At 37.4% G+C, this 17,028-nt stretch overlaps 1 protein-coding gene and 1 pseudogene across 2 annotated transcripts; one reads left to right on the top strand and one right to left on the bottom strand.

Annotated features, from left to right (window-relative positions):
* Window positions 1-1,631, bottom strand: LOC109837566 (salicylic acid-binding protein 2-like). Of its 2 annotated transcripts, XM_020405868.1 has the most exons (3): window positions 1,190-1,612; window positions 659-808; window positions 1-350 (listed from the first exon to the last, which is right to left on the bottom strand). In XM_020405868.1, exons 1-3 carry the CDS (start codon window positions 1,559-1,561, stop codon window positions 66-68), a joined length of 807 nt encoding a protein of 268 aa, XP_020261457.1. In that variant the 5' UTR covers window positions 1,562-1,612; the 3' UTR covers window positions 1-65. The 2 variants fall into 2 exon arrangements, with proteins under 2 accessions (XP_020261457.1, XP_020261458.1); XM_020405869.1 differs by lacking the exon at window positions 659-808 and having other exon boundaries at window positions 1,190-1,631.
* LOC109838790 lies at window positions 5,392-12,573 on the top strand (annotated as a pseudogene).

Here is a 17,028-nt window from a genome sequence, read left to right as displayed (position 1 = left end):
TGTGCAAGAAACAAAGCTACACTTTTTATTCATTTGAAAGATAACAACATAGGAAATAGATTTCATTACTCATCAACATGCTCAACAATTTCAAGTAGAGATTGACACAACTCCTGTGGCCTTGAAAACATGGCCATATGATCCGATCCTTCAATCTCAAACACCTTCTTCACACAATGATTCCGAATCATCTGCTGCTGATACTCTTTCGTGATTAATGCGTCGTCGCAACACACCACGTAGAAACTAGGCACCGAGCCATACCTGTCCTTAGACAATGCCGACATGCTCTCAAGATCTTCTATAAACATCGGGCAAGGCCTCAGGAGCGTGCTCGCTAACATGAGATCCTACACACCAAAACATCTCATTATATCATTCTAAGCTAAAAAATCCAAGTCCCTGCGTGTAAATTTCACAAAATTTATCTCTATGAGAAATTTGGAGCACTTCGATATAACTCCCAAAAAAGTTTGGAAATGCCATCTGACCTCCAAAAAGGTTAATAAGTTTTTAGGGTCCACTCCTCTCGCTCCCAAATGTACATCAAACAAAAAGAAAAGGTTCCAGTTATCTCAAAACGGACCAAACAGTTTGCAGGTTTCGTGAAATTTATTGTAGTTTTTGTGTACGTAGCACAAAAAATCGAGATGTATACCTCCTGTGAGCAGAGTTGAAAGACGTTGTAAGCGATGGTCTGAGGACCGAATATCAACCTGGAATGTGGGGGAATTTTACTTCCTGCTGGGGCTTCAATAGGGGTGAGCTGTGCATCGAGCGACATAAACAATGGACTAGACAGGAGATCCTACATGCATGATCAAATAAATTAAATTTGACAGCATAAGTTTGCAAAATATTTATTGAAGATAGTAATTAATGATGATATTTTAGACCTTTCATCCTTTGTGTTGACAATTTTTTATCGTTCAAATGAGTTTTGCATAATTTTGAAGTTTCATGGGTCCTCTTTACTTTATAAATTTTACAAGGGATTTGTGCAAACCCCCATAAAGTTGAAGAGGTTCGATGAAATTTATCCAAAAACAATATCATTACCCTGCCGCTTATTCCCAATTAATCTAATCTAGATATATAGTCTAAAAAAAAAATCTTTCAGTTTCTTTGTATAAATCTTTTCTAAGGTAAAAATAGGGCAAGAGCCCTATTCTAAAGTATATCGAAGTACCTTAAGAACACGGCCGGGGCTAGATTCACAGTCGGGCATAAGCGCCGTAACAAAAACCAAACCCGCAACTTTCTCCGGGAACTTCTCCGCCGCCAGCGCCACGCTGAGCCCGCCGAGGCTGTGACCCACCAAGATCACCTTCTCCGTCGACGGTAGCGAAGCCACGACATCCATCAGCGGCTGCGAATAATCAGCGAAAGAAGCAACCTCCTCGAGCCTCGTTGCGTCGATCCCCGAGGCTTTGAGGTCAGGGATCGTCACTTGGTGTCCTGCGGATTTGAGAAGCGTCGCTAGTTTGTACCAGGACCACGCTCCAAGGGAAGCTCCATGGACCAGAATTATGCGGCGCTTGTTCTCTGTAGGTTCGGCCATGGTTCCCTCCTGATCTGGGAATTAGTGTCAAGTTGCTGTGTGCTATGTATAGAGGCGATCGAATCTCTAGTAGTTTGCTAGCGGCCAAGAGCACTTTATTACAAAGGGTTTAATTATTGGATATATGGACCCCCTCTATTATGGTTGTTTCGAATTGGATGGCAACGTAGGCACACCCCCAACCACATCTTGGGGGCACATGAATTGGATGGCACCGCGGGCACACCTCAACCACATCTTGGGGACACATCCTCTCTTTCAGCTACAGTAAACATGGTCTACTTTAGATTTTTAAAAAATTTTAAAATGGGTCACGTGCACTGTAGCTAAAAGAGAGGGGTGTATTCCAATGTGTGGTTGGGGGTGTGCCTATAGTGTTTTCCTTTCGAATTTTCTATTCTTCTAGACCTCAGTTTGAATTTTTTTTACTTTGTTATTCTTAGAGAAAGGCTTCAAAAAAAAATAGTTTAACAGTTGACAACTTGAGGGTAAGAGACAAAGAATTCCACTCTAAGGTTTCGTTTGGATAACATTGTATTTTTCTTATTGTGTTTTTATAAAAATACATCACAATGTGTTTTCTTCTTAAAGTGTTTTTAAAATAATCTATTTAGTATTTTTGGTCAGCACTAGTTTGACTCGTAACAACATTAGTATTAAACATATTATTAATATATATTATATTAATTATAATAGAATATATTATAAATAAAATATTTTAATATTTACTTTATATTATTATAGTATCTATTAATAAAGTAATATATTATAAATATTTTAATATTATATAAAATATTATGGTGTCTAATATGTTAGAGTTTATCAATAATTTATGATATAAATAAATAATATCATATTATGAATATATTATGTTTACACAAAGATTTTTTAGCAATAAATTATTTTAGTATTAAAATTTATTTTACTTTATAAATTGTTATACTATTTATTATATAATACATATTAAAAATTTATATATTATATTATATTTACTATGCAATATATTATTAAACTATTATTATATTATTATTTTGTTATTAAATATGTTACAATTATGATTTAGCTCAAAAAACACCATGGTTTCCAAACGCATGATGTTTTGTTTTTTGTAAAAACACTATGGAAACAAGTAAAATGTCATGATATCCAAACGGAGCCTAGAAAATAAAACTAGAGGTATAGGAAATTCAAAACCACCGGTCCATAACTAACCTTATTAATTTTATTATTATACCCATTTATTATTTAGTGAACAACCATTATGATGACAGGTATAATAGTTTCTTGGAAAATATCTCAAGGACCCCAAAATAGGTGACCCTGAGTAGGACAGGTGAGGTGTCGCCTCACTGTCCCGTGACGCACTGTTCATGAACAGTGCGTCACGGGACAGGAAAGTGACACATCACATGTTCCATGCAGGGTACCCTATTTAGGGTCCCAGTAGCAACAACCTAGTTTCTTTTCTGTATTGACATGAGGCTATGTGGACATTTGACTTCGACTACGATTTAATTTATAAACACTTTGTAATTGGTGTTTTAACAACTATACTTTGTATCCACATCTACAACTATATTTTATTATTAGACTCCAAATCATGCGCTTGCATCAACGGCCAGAATTAATGAGAATATGTGCCTAACTAACAACAGATATACCATTATTTTTGTCATGGTGATTATATTTAACTCCTTTTATGTAAAAATTACACAAAAATATATGTAAATCATAAATTACTTTTCACATAATATGCATATATCCCTACAAGTGGACGAACATGGGTCCTAACAGGGACCTAAGAATGATAGGCAAAGAGGCAAAAGTGTACGAAACAAAGAATAGGGAAAACAAAGATGGATTTTTGAGGGGGCTCTTGTAATAGGATAGGGGTTTATTTTTTCCGTGTTGTGTTTTTCAAAGAGAACAAATCTTGTTGATGGTTTATATAATCACACGGTTAGTTAAATCTAGGATAGGATTGGTTTGTTCAGTGTTGAAGAGGGGCTTGGTTTATATAATCACACGGTTAGTTAAATCTAGGATAGGATTGGTTTGTTCAGTGTTGAAGAGGGGCTGCTTTCTTCTCTGACTTTATGTCTAGTTCTTAAGTTGGGTATCTGAAGAATCTGCATAAATAGAGATTCATAAGAGGAGGGGGGTTTAGTTCCCCCGTTGTACCTTCAACGATCAAGTTAGCTATTGCGTGGGAAAATAAGAACTGTGTGTTCTTGTTATTGTGTAGTATTTGTTAACCCTTATGTTTTGATGATGTTTTACAACCACCATTATCGGTACTAATGGCTTATTAAGTTCAAATGTAGTGAATTCATATATCAAGCTTGTTAGTACCACAAATGGAGGATTGGATGGAATATGCGCTACAACGATGATATCCAAAGGAGGAGGAGACATAGTGATGAAGCTTCATCCAACTCAAGCTATATCAAGACTCAAGAATTGTATTCTATATGAGGATATTAGCTAGCTTTTATTTATTTCTCTCTAGTGCTAGAATGTAGGCAAAGAGTTATTGACTTCACTTGAAGCTATTGGGATATCACACACACGTTTTCATACTTATGTTTCTAAGCGGTTTTCATAAAATACTATTTCTTACAAGTATGAGGACCTATTTGCAAAATTCCTTTTCTAAACAATTTGTATGAATATTTTACAAATTGTTAAAGTGTGTCAAAATCTGTTTTTCTGGAATGTATTAGAATACGGTCGACCGCACCGGTCGACCGCACCTATGTTCATTCGTCAGTGGGCAGTAGAGAGTTTGTCGGTCGACAGCCACGGTCGACCGAGAACTCAAAATTTCCATCGGTCGACCGGTGCGGTCGACCGAAGAAGTCTCTGCTCGATTCTGAGTTTCGGATCTGGATCGCGGTCGACCGCAAATTTCGTCGGTCGATCGCCAAGTTTTTCAAACGGTAATTTCAGTCCTTTTTCGGCGCCGCTCGGTACAGATTTCAGCGACGATTGTTTCCAGATTTTGGGGGATTAAGGGTATGGGTTTAAACAGCTGTTTTTCTTCTATTTAAACTCAACTTATTCTTCTTCCTCAGTGTCCCAGCTTTTGCAAAAACCAGAGACGTTGTTTTTACTGAGCAAAATTTTCAACTTCTTCCTCAGTGTCCCAGCTTTTGCAAAAACCAGAGACGTTGTTTTTACTGAGCAAAATTTTCAAACGTGATCTTTTTGAGTTCTTGTGTGTTTCACTTCCCAGCTTCAGTGTGCTCTTTCTCTTTGCCATAGGGACGTTGTAAAGAGAGAGTCTTACACCATTTCTACTATCTTAAGAGTGTGATCTTGTGTAGATCAATTGTGAGGGAGTGTGATCAAGTGAGATCAACTGTGTAGTGTGAGATCGTGAGGGGATCGTTGTGTAGACAAAGTTCCGGCTTCCAAATCGGGTTGTGTAGTGGATTTCTCCTCGAGAGTGGGGAGCGGGGACGTAGGTCAGCGGACCGAACCTCGTTAACACATCGCGCGTCACAGGATAACGATTCCTAACTCTATCTCCTCTATTTTGATTGCATTAGAATATTGTTGTTTGCTTGTCTCAATTTTATTGCATAATTTTAGCCTCTTGACCCTAATCACCCCCCTCTAGGGTCCAACAGTATTTGCGTTAACATATCAGATTTGTGAACCTTTCTCATGTTAGAATAGTACATATATTTATACTAAGGTGGCAAGAGTAAATTGGTCACTTCGACTGAGAGCAGTGAGGCAGTGGCGAAGTATGGGCTGGCGGCCACGTCGACACTTTCTTTACAGGTGTCGGCCAGCGAGTGGAGGGAAAGTTGTTTCGGCATTAAATGGGAGGATACTGGCGGCATGGTCAGGGCCTACGTGGTCCGATGAGTCATGAATACTATCTGGGCTAGAGTCATGATGGCCTCTGCCAAGCATTAAATGCGATGTTGACACATTGTCACAGAGGGATAGGCTTGAGACAAAAGTTATCCTCTAACTTCGCCCAGAAGTAACGCCTTTCAAGTCGACATCGCAAGTTGTGAGGCAAGTGGTCAGGTGGACTCGTGGCGAGTCGTCTTCAACAAACACTGCTAGAAAACGGGGTTTTGCCTACGGAAATATAGCGACGGAAATTTCCGTCGCTATAACATGACATATAGCGATGGAAATTTCCGTCGCTATATTTCCGTAGGCAAAACATTTTTTGCCGACGGAAATGGATATATTAGCGACGGAAATTTTCCGTTGCTTTAAATTTACCGACGGGTTTTTAGCAACGGAAATTCCGTCGCTAAAGAAGTCTTTAGCGACGGAATTTTCGTCGCTAAAGAGGTTTTTAACAGCGCTAAAAGTTCCGTCGCTAAAAACTTCTTTAGCGACGGAATTTTCCGTCGCTAAAAATATCTTTAGCGACGGAAATTCCGTCGCTAAAGAAGTTTTCAAGGAAAAAAATTAGGCGCGGACGTGCCCAAATATTTTGGACAGCCCGCGCCTGAGAAAGGATTTATCCCCAAATCCCTCTCTCAATTCACCTCTCTCCTCATCCCCCTCCTCATTCCCCCCTCCTCTCCCCCCATCTCGTTCTCTTCACCGGATCCGAACCGCCGACGAGCCGCCGTCGCTGCCGCCCCCGCCCCAACCACCACCGCCGCCGACGCCCTCTCTCTTTCTCTCTCTCAAGGTACCCTTCTCTTCCATCAATCTCTCTTTCTCTCTCCCCTTCAATCTCTCTTTCTCTCTCCCCTACATAATGAGGTCTAAATGGTAGCTAATTGATCTTTATATTTAGGGCTTTGATCTGAATTTTTGATTGGATTTGGTCATTGGTAGCTAAGTACAGTTTAGAACCAAGAATATTGCTTTTAGTAATCATCTGCTTCCATTTAGACCTTATTAATTTGATAAAGATTTTTTTTTAGGTTTTGGAAGGATCGGGCGATTGGTGGCGAGGGTGATCCTTTAGAGCGAGGATGTCGAGCTCGTTGCCGTCAATGATCCCTTCATCACCACCGATTACATGGTATAACTTCTAGATCTGTCGACGGTTTCCTTTTTCAATTTCGATCAGATCTTTAGATCTGCATTGTGCTGATGATCATTTGGATCTTGGATCTGGATCGAGATTTGAAAGTTTTAGTTACTTGCTAATTGGTGGTGTTAATGACTGTTTCTTAGATTCGTCGCTTTTATTTCGTTATTGGATAATGACCTGTTTGTGGTATTAGCTAATCTTTGGGATCTAGAGTGAGATTTGCGCTAGATCTGCTTGATCTCGAATTTAGTGATGATTTTCTCAGAATGTTATAGCATCATTTCGTTAGTGGATGGTGATTTGTTTTTTAGTATTGGATGGGGAAGTGTACTGATATGATTTATGAGTCCAGCTAAAATACATTGTATAAATCACCTACGTTAGAATGTTGCTTTGCACATAAATACATTGCTTTTGCTAAAATAAGGAAAAATGCATTTATTTGCATATGCTAGAATTTGTTTTTAAGCATGTGATAATTAACTTGTCCTTCCCACCTTTTAAAATTGTATAATACATGAAGAAATTTTTCATTTCACTCTATTCACTTTGATCTACAGTTGTCAAAGTTCTACAAACTAAAAAAATCATTCCTTTTTTTTAAACTTTGGACTTGTGGAATATTACTTTTTTAGTTATCGGAAAAACGTGCGTCTGGCGCCATTTGATTTGTAAGTAATATGGTTTACAAATGTATGCATTTTTGTTTAGATAGCTATACTAACATGTAGATCAATGTCTCGTTGCATATCATAGAATTAGGTTGGTGGACTTCACTATTCAGTAATGTTCTGCGAGAGGTTTTCCCCATTATCTATAGAAGTTTTGCTTAAATCTATTATAGTTGTTTCCAATATTTATTATTATGGTAGGATTTTCACTTTATGAAACTTTAGATATATCAGTAAACAAATTTTCTGAAATGCAATATTAGTTGCTAACAAATTTTCTGAAATGCAATATTAGTTGCTAACAAATTTTCTGAAATGCAATATTAGTTGCTAACAAAGGTGATGCTAACATAATAGTTTTCAGCATTGTAATTGCTTAACAGTATAGTCTTCTTGTAGATGATCCAACATTATTTACTTTTCTTTTTTTAGATGCCCATATTTATTACCTTCTGATATCTACAATTTACACGATGGCCTCTCTGAAAGGGCCCTTTTATTGTTGTTGTCCCTTGTCTGATAATATGGACTTATAATTTAAACTACCAATCTTTTTTAGATGCCCATATTTATTAGCAGTCTTGGCTGGTGCCATAAGGACCTAACATGAGTTCTAGTGTTTTTAAACAGTCAGTTTTTCTGGAAGATGCTTTTTCTGCTTACTAGGACTTCGAAATAGGTCAGGGTCTTCTCTTGCAGTTGTTCTCGTGCAATGTTCATTATATTGAATATTGATTAATCTGTATTTCAGGGGGGGGGGACTGATCATGACAATAATATTTGGATAAACAAATATCTCATTCATTTAAAGAAGGCTTTGCGTATAGATTGTTTTATTAATGGTGTTAATGGTTTTCTGCAGACCTACATGTTTAAGTATGACAATGTCCATGGGCAATGGAAGCACCACGACATCAAGATCAAGGACTCTAACACCCTTCTCTTTGGTGAGAAGCAAGTTGCTGTATTTGGTTGCAGGTTGGCATCCTTTTCTTAGTGTTGTCTTTCATATCATTCTCGATAGTGTTTATTTCTTTGTTATGTATTGTTTTTTGGTGAGCTAATTGTTACTGGGTTTTAAAGGAACCCAGAGGAGATCCCATGGGGCAAGGCTTGTGCAGATTTTGTTGTGGAGTCAACTGGTGTCTTCACTGACAAGGACAAGGCTGCTGCTTATTTGAAGGTATTTTCTCTTATAGTTAGGAATTTGATTTTGCCACAGGGCTCATTTGAAAGTAATAATAGTGTCAGTGTTGAAAGTTGAAACTTCTTTCATTATGGTAATTTGGTAAAACAGAATATTATAATTTCGAACAATCTCCTGACTTCAAATTTTTTGCCAATCCTTGAATCTTAGTTATGAAGGCAACCCTTTTTGCTTTTATTTTAAGCAGTCTGAAATTTCTTTTTCATCACATAGTTCACACATTTGTCAACCTATTCTGATAGTTTCTACTTAGACTCTTTTCTGTTTCCTCATATTGTTTCTTACCCAGTTGGACTTGTTGTGTACAATATAATGATGTATATTGCCGGTGAGTTTATTTTATTAACACCGGATTACATGAGTTTATTTTATTAACACCGGATTACATCGTAATGTTTTTAGGGTGGTGCCAAGAAAGTTATCATCTCTGCACCAAGCAAAGATGCACCAATGTTTGTGATGGGAGTGAACCATAAGTCATACACACCAGACCTTAACATTGTCTCCAACGCTAGCTGCACAACCAACTGCCTAGCTCCTCTTGCCAAGGTAAAACATTTTCCAGTACTTTTTTTGTGGATACATGTACGCGTGCGTGCATGCGTGCACGCGTGTATGCGTGCGTGCATGCACGCGTGTATGCGTGTGTGCATGCATGCGCGTGTGTACGTGTGCGTGCGTGTGTGCGTATATGCGTATGTGCATGTACACGTATCAGCATGTACGCGTACATGCGCGTATGGTGAGAAAATTGTGCGTGTACGCGTATTGTGCGTGTACGCGTATGTGCATGTACACGTATTGGGCTAAGACCTCTCTCTATCTTGCTATTAGGTAGGAGTAGCTTTCCTTGCGGGGTTAGGGTGTGCATGCGTTGTTGTAAAAATTGTGCGTGCGTGCGTATAATACATAAGAATATGCCATGATACTCTCTGTTATTGCTATACTTGAATGTCATGCCATGTTAACGTTTGATTTATATTTGCAGGCTGGGACTTCTAGACAAAGTGGAGCTGGTGATGAGGAGGATGATGATGATGATCAGGAGGATTGATTTGTTTTTTTACCTTTGAAAACAATGAATGAGTGTGTTGTATAAACAATTTTTATCATGGTGTGTGCTGTATAAACAACGTTTATTATGTTGGAATATTTTAATTAAATTATATGTGTTATATATGCGTGAGAATAAATATTAACTGCTGATTGAACAGATTTTTAAATTTATTATATTATTGTACAGGTTTTTTCAATTTTTAAATTATTTTTAAAAATATATTAGAAATATTTAGCAACGGATTAGCCGTCGCTAAATATAATTTTAGCGACGGAAAATAGATACGGGAAAAAACATTACCGACGGATTTTCCGTCGCTAATGTTAATGGCGACGGAAAATTCGTCTTAATTATTTTTTATTTTTTAAAAAAAATAGTTATAGCGACGGATTTTCCGTCACTAAAACATATTAGCGATGGATATTCCGTCGCTAAAAGATGTTTTAGCAACGGATTTTCCGTCGCTAATGTTTTTTTTCTTTTTTTAAAAAAAATAGTGCGACGGATTATCCGTCGCTAATTTTCCGTCGCTGAAATTTAGCGACGGATATTCCGTCGCTAAAAATGATTTTAGCTACCCTCACTGTACTGACGGGTTTTTGGCGACGGAATTTTATTTTTTCCGTCGCTAAAACCTTTAGCGACGGAATTTTGACTTTTAGCGACGGATTTGTCCGTCGCTAAAAGTCCTGTTTCTAGTAGTGAAAGGGGGTGGCAAGTACCACATTTCGAGTCGATATGGAGGGATGTCGGCTCGACAAGTCGGCTAAGTTGTTATCTCTATTGGTCTTTGGCTGCCAAGTTAATTGGGGCATAGCACGCAAAAAGTATATTTGTTCGTTGCTTGGCACTGAGTTGCACTTTGACGAAATAGGAACACCATAACAACTCCACTATGTATAGAGGCCAAACCCATCATCTCCACCCCCTTATGAAACTATCTCTGAGAGATGTTCTCTCAACAACCCCACTTCCCACGATTTTCTCAACTGAGAATGGTTCATTTGGTCACAGAAGACCAAGTCAAAGTTACACCTCCTACTTTACCAAATTAACCAAGTGACATGCCTCCCACTATCCGTGAGATCATATGTTTCTTCTTACCATTACTCCCACTATTCATAGAGAGTAACTCTTATTTAATTATTTATAAAATTTTACTTGGACTTATTTATTTCTAAGTTCCATCAAACTTACATGTTTGATAAAATATTTCGCTGGTATTCCTTTTGTCAAAGGATCAGCAATCATATTTGTAGTAGTGATATAAGTCACTTTGACTTCTCCCTTTTCTATAATATCTCGAATATAGCGATACTAGATCCCAATATATTTTCTTTTAAAGCTATCCATACCACTATTGATCAAGCTAATCGCTGCTTGATTATCATAATAAATATTAATAGGTCCTTCTAACAAATTAAGATCTAGATCAATAAAAAACCGTCTTATCCAGACAGCATGTGTAGTTGTCATACTGTAAGCTATATATTTAGCTTCTTGTGTATATCTAGCAACACACCATTGTTTCTTCCTACTCCAAGAAACAACTCCTCCTCCAAAGATGAACAAGTGACCCGAAGTGAACTTTCCATCATCTTTATCACCTTTAAAATCAGCATTGGAGTAACCGAGGAGATCAAGTGAATCGGCTTGAAAAACTAATTCTAAGAGTCAATGTACCTTTAATATACTTCATAATCCTTTTAACAACTTCCCAAAATGCTGGTCCTGGATTACTTTGATATCGGCCGACTAGACTTACAACATAAGCTATATCAGGTCTGGTGCACAACATTGTATACATCAAGCTTCCAATTGTTTGAGCATATGAAACATCTAATGGCTTTTGCCCCTCTCTAGGGCTTTGATCTTTACATAATCTCTTTCCCATGACTAACGGTGTTAGCACCAGATTGGAACTCTCCATTCCAAACCTTTTCAGAACTGGCCTTAAATATTTTTCTTGGTTTAAACTTAGCATTCTAGACTTTCTATCTCGAATTATTTAAATTCCCAGAATATATGATGTATCTTCCATGTCTTTCATCTCAAACTTTTCGCTGAGATCTACCTTGATTTTATTCAACATTTCTATGTCATTTCCAGCAAGTAATATCATCCACATATAAGGATAGTATAGTAAATTTGCCCCTACTTTTTAAGACATATACACAATTATTTAATTTATTTTGAATAAAACTAAGTTTAGTGATTGCATCATGAAATTTGAGATATCATTGTCTAGAAGACTGTTTTTAACCGTATAGAGATTTTATTAATTTGTAAATTTTATGTTCCTATCCTTTCACCTGAAAATCTTTAGGTTATTGCATATATATCGCTATATTCAACTCTCTATTAAGAAATATAGTTTTAACATCTATTTGGAATAACTCCAAATCAAGATATGCAACAATAGTCAAAATAATTCTAATTGATGCAAATTTAGCTACAGGAGAATACGTCTCTTGAAAATCTATTACAGCTTTCTGGTTGTAACCCTTAGCAACCAACCGTGCTTTGAATTTATCAATAGATCCATTAACATGATATTTCTTTTTAAGCACACGTTTGCATCCTATGGCTTTTCTATTTTTTGATAGATCACATAACTCTTATACCTTATTCTTTTCTATAGAATCAAGTTTTTCTCTCATGGATTCTAGCCATAAATCAAGTTTTTCTCAACATGGCTCACATAAATACAAATAGTAATCATCCATCCATGAAGGTTTTGTTCTTGACCTTTTGTTGCCTACAACCGGTTGATGAGGTACATTATTTTTCCTAGGTATTTCATCATTTTCAATATTAGGTTCATTCATAATATCAGGGTCATTAGTGGGAACAACACCGTAATAATCATCATCTATTATAGTTAGAGGTTCTGTTTCCTCACGAACTTGTTCCTCTTCCTCTAGGTTCTAATAATCATCATCTATTATAGTTAGAGGTTCTGTTTCCTCACGAACTTGTTCCTCTTCCTCTAGGTTCTCTAGAAATATAGCATCTCTGCTTTTAACAACCCATTTTTCTTTTTTGTAGAACTTGTAAACTTTTGACTTTATTGAATACCCTATAAATCTATACTTTATTGTTTTAAAATTCAACTTATATCTAAGTTGATATGGAATAAGAACATGGGCTATAGATCCCTACTTCCTGAGATGACTCAGATTAGATTTTCTTCTATTCCATAATTCATAAGTTATAGATACAACTGATTTGGTGGGAATTATATTTAAAATACAGTTTACAGTTAACAATGCTTCTCTCCAAAAGTTTTTAGAGAGACCATAATAAGACAACATGCATCTAACTACATTCAGCAATGTTCTGTTCTTTCTTTCAGTAACACCAGTCTGTTGTGACGTATATGACATTATTGTATGCCTTTTAATTCCATGCTGAATACAATAACTCTCAAATTCTTTAGAGTTATAATCCCCACCCTTATCAATTCTCAAAATTTTAATTTCCATTCCAAGTTCGTTTTCAATTTCCATCTATCTTATATCTCTTAAAGCAGTCAAGAGCTTCTTATTTTCTAGATATAAGATAGACGTGTGCAAACTTGGAATAATTATCTATAAAAGTAATAGAATATTCTTTATTATTATGAGTTTTGACACTTAGGGGACCACAAATATTCGAGTGTATTAACCTAAAAGTTCATTGGTTCTTTGTCCGCCAATAAAATGTTTTCTAGTCATTTTACTAGTTAAACAATATTCACATGGTGGTAATTGAACATTAGATAGTGTAGGAAGTAAGTTCATTATGATAATTTCTTTTATTTTTAAAATACTAGTATGTCCTAGTCTAGAATGTCATAATTCAGACTCAGAAATATAACAGGACAAGTAGTTTAAATTCAAAATTTAATTATCAGAACTATTACAAACTACTGGAAAAATACATAATTCATGCTCGGGCACATATTTTCTCATAGCATATATTTTATTATTTTTGCCTATAGAAACCCGGTTATTGTAGAACCTAACTTCCAGTACTTTTTTCATCAAGCTGGGAACATAGATCAGATTGCGCTAAATTCCTGGTGCATAGAATACATCTTTAAGGACAAGAATATTATCTCCAAGATCCAATCTATACGAACTAATACCTTCTATATCGAGATAGGTATTATTTTCCATATAGATTCTCTGTTCTCATTTCTTCAACTCAGTGAATTTTGTGACTCCATTATTATCCTTTGTGATATGTATGGCTGCATCGGAGTCGATCCACCAATCACTGATATCCGTCATCACAGCATTGAATTCCGTCACACCGATGATTTCTCTTTTGCTAGTACTCCATTGTTCTGGATGCTTATAGCCTCCCTTATTCTCCTATTTTTCACCTTGCGGGTAAGTGGGCTTGAAATGCTCGAAATTTCTACAATTGTAGCAGGCTCCGTGTGGTACTTTTTTTCTTATGAACTGCTGTGAGTTTGGTCCTCGTGGTTGTGGTTTACTAGGACCGGGGTTTTTATAGCTTCCAGCATTATGCCTCTGGAGGACATAATCAGCTCTTGCTATACTATATTCAGTTCTGGTTCTTTCCTACTGGCTATTAAGTCATGTTCTATCGCTAGGTGCATAGAACGATCAGAGACAGATTTAATGGCAGAGTTCATTCTTAATATGGTGACAGCCATAGCAAGGGAAATGGGGAGACTATTTAAAATAGTTGTCACTTGCATTCTTTCCTAGATTTCGGTCCCAGTAGTAGATAAGTCCTTAGCCGTGATAATCATCTTGTTAATATGCTCTACGACATTGTCTCTCTCTTGCATACGATAAGAATTATACTTATGCAAGAGGAGTTGGATGTTAACTTCAGAGGCGGTGTCGTATTTTTCTTTTATAGCATTCCACATGTCCATGGAAGTCTTATAAGTTTCAAAAACTTTGATTAAGTTATCATCCATTAACATGAGCATTAAGCTTTTTGCCTTTTTATCTTCTGACTTCCACTGTTCAAATCATTTCTTTTCTTCAGGTGTAGATTTATCAGTAAGGGTTGGAGCAGTGGTTTCGATTACATCATCGATATTTGTCACGCCCCGCTTCCCAAAATACACGGGAACCGGGATGTGAACAAGCCCGCGACGTATTGGACTGGGGAGAGACAAGTGCTAGACCCCGTCTTCTCAATCCAATACGCTAAGCGTCTGGAAATAAAAACAATACGAAGTCACAGGTCCCCGTTCACAATAGCAAGAATATAAAGACAACCCAGAACAAGGAAATATTATATCACAAATGGGATAACATCCGAGACATAAAATACGGGTCAAACATGCCCTTATACAAATCTGAACAAATGAATACTAAAGAGATACAAAATACACTGATCAAATAGAAATAGAAGGTAGTACAAAAGAAAACTGAGGACCAAATACACTGATCAAATAGAAATAGAAGGTAGTACAAAAGAAAACTGAGGACCAATAACTAAGCTTTAGCTTATTCTCCTACTCCATCCGCTAAGCACTCCTGCTGAGAATCCTCTGGCTCCTGATGATTTCCCAGCTGAACCTGTTCTTCCTCTAAGTCTGACGTACACCAGAGAAAACAGGTGTACGTCAGGTGCATGACGCACGGCAAGACCCCACAAAAGAAAATAACGAACTAACGAAAACCAAAACAGAAATCGATACAATAATAGAAATGATAAAAGGACGTACAACTGAGAATCCAACAAAATCAACATGAAATCCACTACCAAAACATGATAATCATAAGAATCCGTAAATCAACCGGGTAACGAAATCATGCAGCTAGCGATCAAAATAATCATCCAAGTAACATGTTCATACACTAGATGAAATTAATACTTAAAAATCTACAACTCGAGGCGTAGTACGTCGAGCGAAATAATCCAAACAAGGAAACCCTCATGTATATACCATATGCCTCAAATTGTAGATGATTAAATATTAATCCCGATCTAGGTATGGAAAGAAACATAACTGACCTATATCTCACAAGGATCAAAACTCATCCAAGTAACAATTCATGTAACTAGCCATTCTATAACAAGTCACTGGTCCAACCGTCTAACCCCAAAGCGTATCGGTTCACTGGCTCAACAGACTAACCCAGTGCGTATCGGTTCACTGGCTCAACAGACTAACCCAGTGCGTATCGGTTCACTGGCTTAACAAACTAACCCAGTGCGTATCGGTTCCCTGGCCAAGTAACAATTCATGTAACTAGCCATTCTATAACAAGTCACTGGTCCAACCGTCTAACCCCAATGCGTATCGGTTCACTGGCCCAATAGACTAACCCAGTGCGTATCGGTTCACTGGCTTAACAAACTAACCCAGTGCGTATCGGTTCACTGGCTCAACAGACTAATCCAGTGCGTATCGGTTCACTGGAGCGACCCTAGAGGATAAATAATCAGTCACGTCTAATCACATCTCTTCTTATTTTCTAAGCCAACAATACACAAGCCTCTAAATCTTATTCATGTCACACAGATCACTATAGCCATAAACTCCTAACGATTCTCAATTATAATAAAGAATGATAAATGCAATAAATACTAATTAACAGTGTCGTGGATCATGAATAGAATCGTGAACAACTACTAATAACAGTACAAGATGAAAATACATCTATCAAATAAATATACATGAAATATCGAAATTTCCAATCATCATGCCCATAAATTTATTAATTCCAAAATAAATCCTTTTAGTTTATTTCTCATAAATTATTCAAAAAAATAACCTTTTAAATATATTATTATTATTATATATTATTCCATATGAACAGTAACTGTTTTCTTTTCTTTTTAATTATTCTAATTTTCTTTTTCGATAACAACTCTTAAAATTTATCTAGCTTCAAAATGCAAGCTTGTCATTTTATATTCATCATTTCACAAGTAATCTACCACAATAATACTTAACAACATTCATCATCATCCCACGCATAATATCATAATCTAAACAACATATATAACAAATAACATATAGAGAAATTGTAATGGTAATGAGGTGATGCGGGATCTTGCATATACTTAATTAACAGTATATCAAAAATAGTAAAGACAAGACAAAGGATATGAGATCTTGCCTGCGAGACCGTGGGGTCTGACGACGAGGCGACAACGCCAATGCGGATGCGGATCTGGGTGATCGTCGGCGGTGAGGATGACGACAGCGCCGTGGGTTCAAACAGGAAGAAGAGGAGGCGTTGGCAGCCTGTGTGGCGGCGGTGCGGAGCTGGTTCAGGCCGGGTGCGGCGCTGGAGGAGCGGCGGTGATTTGGGCGGTAGTTCAGGTGGCCAGCGGCGAACAGGGATGGCCGACGGCAAAGGGAGGGATAGGCTCGGCTTGGGCGGAGGAGGCTGTCAGGTTGCGCCAACGGGAGAGGAGGTGGTCAGTAGAGGGCGAGGGCGATCTGGGCTTGGGCGGAGGAGGTTGACGATGAAGGGGGTCGGGGCGGCTGCAAGTGCTGACGACGGGGGCGCTGGCGTTGCAGGAGGT

This window comes from Asparagus officinalis, chromosome 4, assembly GCF_001876935.1.
Source record: "Asparagus officinalis chromosome 4, Aspof.V1, whole genome shotgun sequence".
Taxonomy (NCBI): domain Eukaryota; kingdom Viridiplantae; phylum Streptophyta; class Magnoliopsida; order Asparagales; family Asparagaceae; genus Asparagus; species Asparagus officinalis.
The sequence above is the reverse complement of the archived record's forward strand: the minus strand, read 5'-3'. Positions and strand labels throughout refer to the sequence as shown.

Excerpts from the sequence above, each read along its gene's own strand:
- LOC109837566 (XM_020405868.1), bottom strand. The coding sequence starts at position 1,561 with ATGGCCGAACCTACAGAGAACAAGCGCCGCATAATTCTGGTCCATGGA. Across the intron at positions 809-1,189 it reads GCCCCGGCCGTGTTCTTAAG|GATCTCCTGTCTAGTCCATT; the intron begins GTACTTCGATAT and ends TCATGCATGTAG. Across the intron at positions 351-658 it reads TTCAACTCTGCTCACAGGAG|GATCTCATGTTAGCGAGCAC; the intron begins GTATACATCTCG and ends TTTGGTGTGTAG.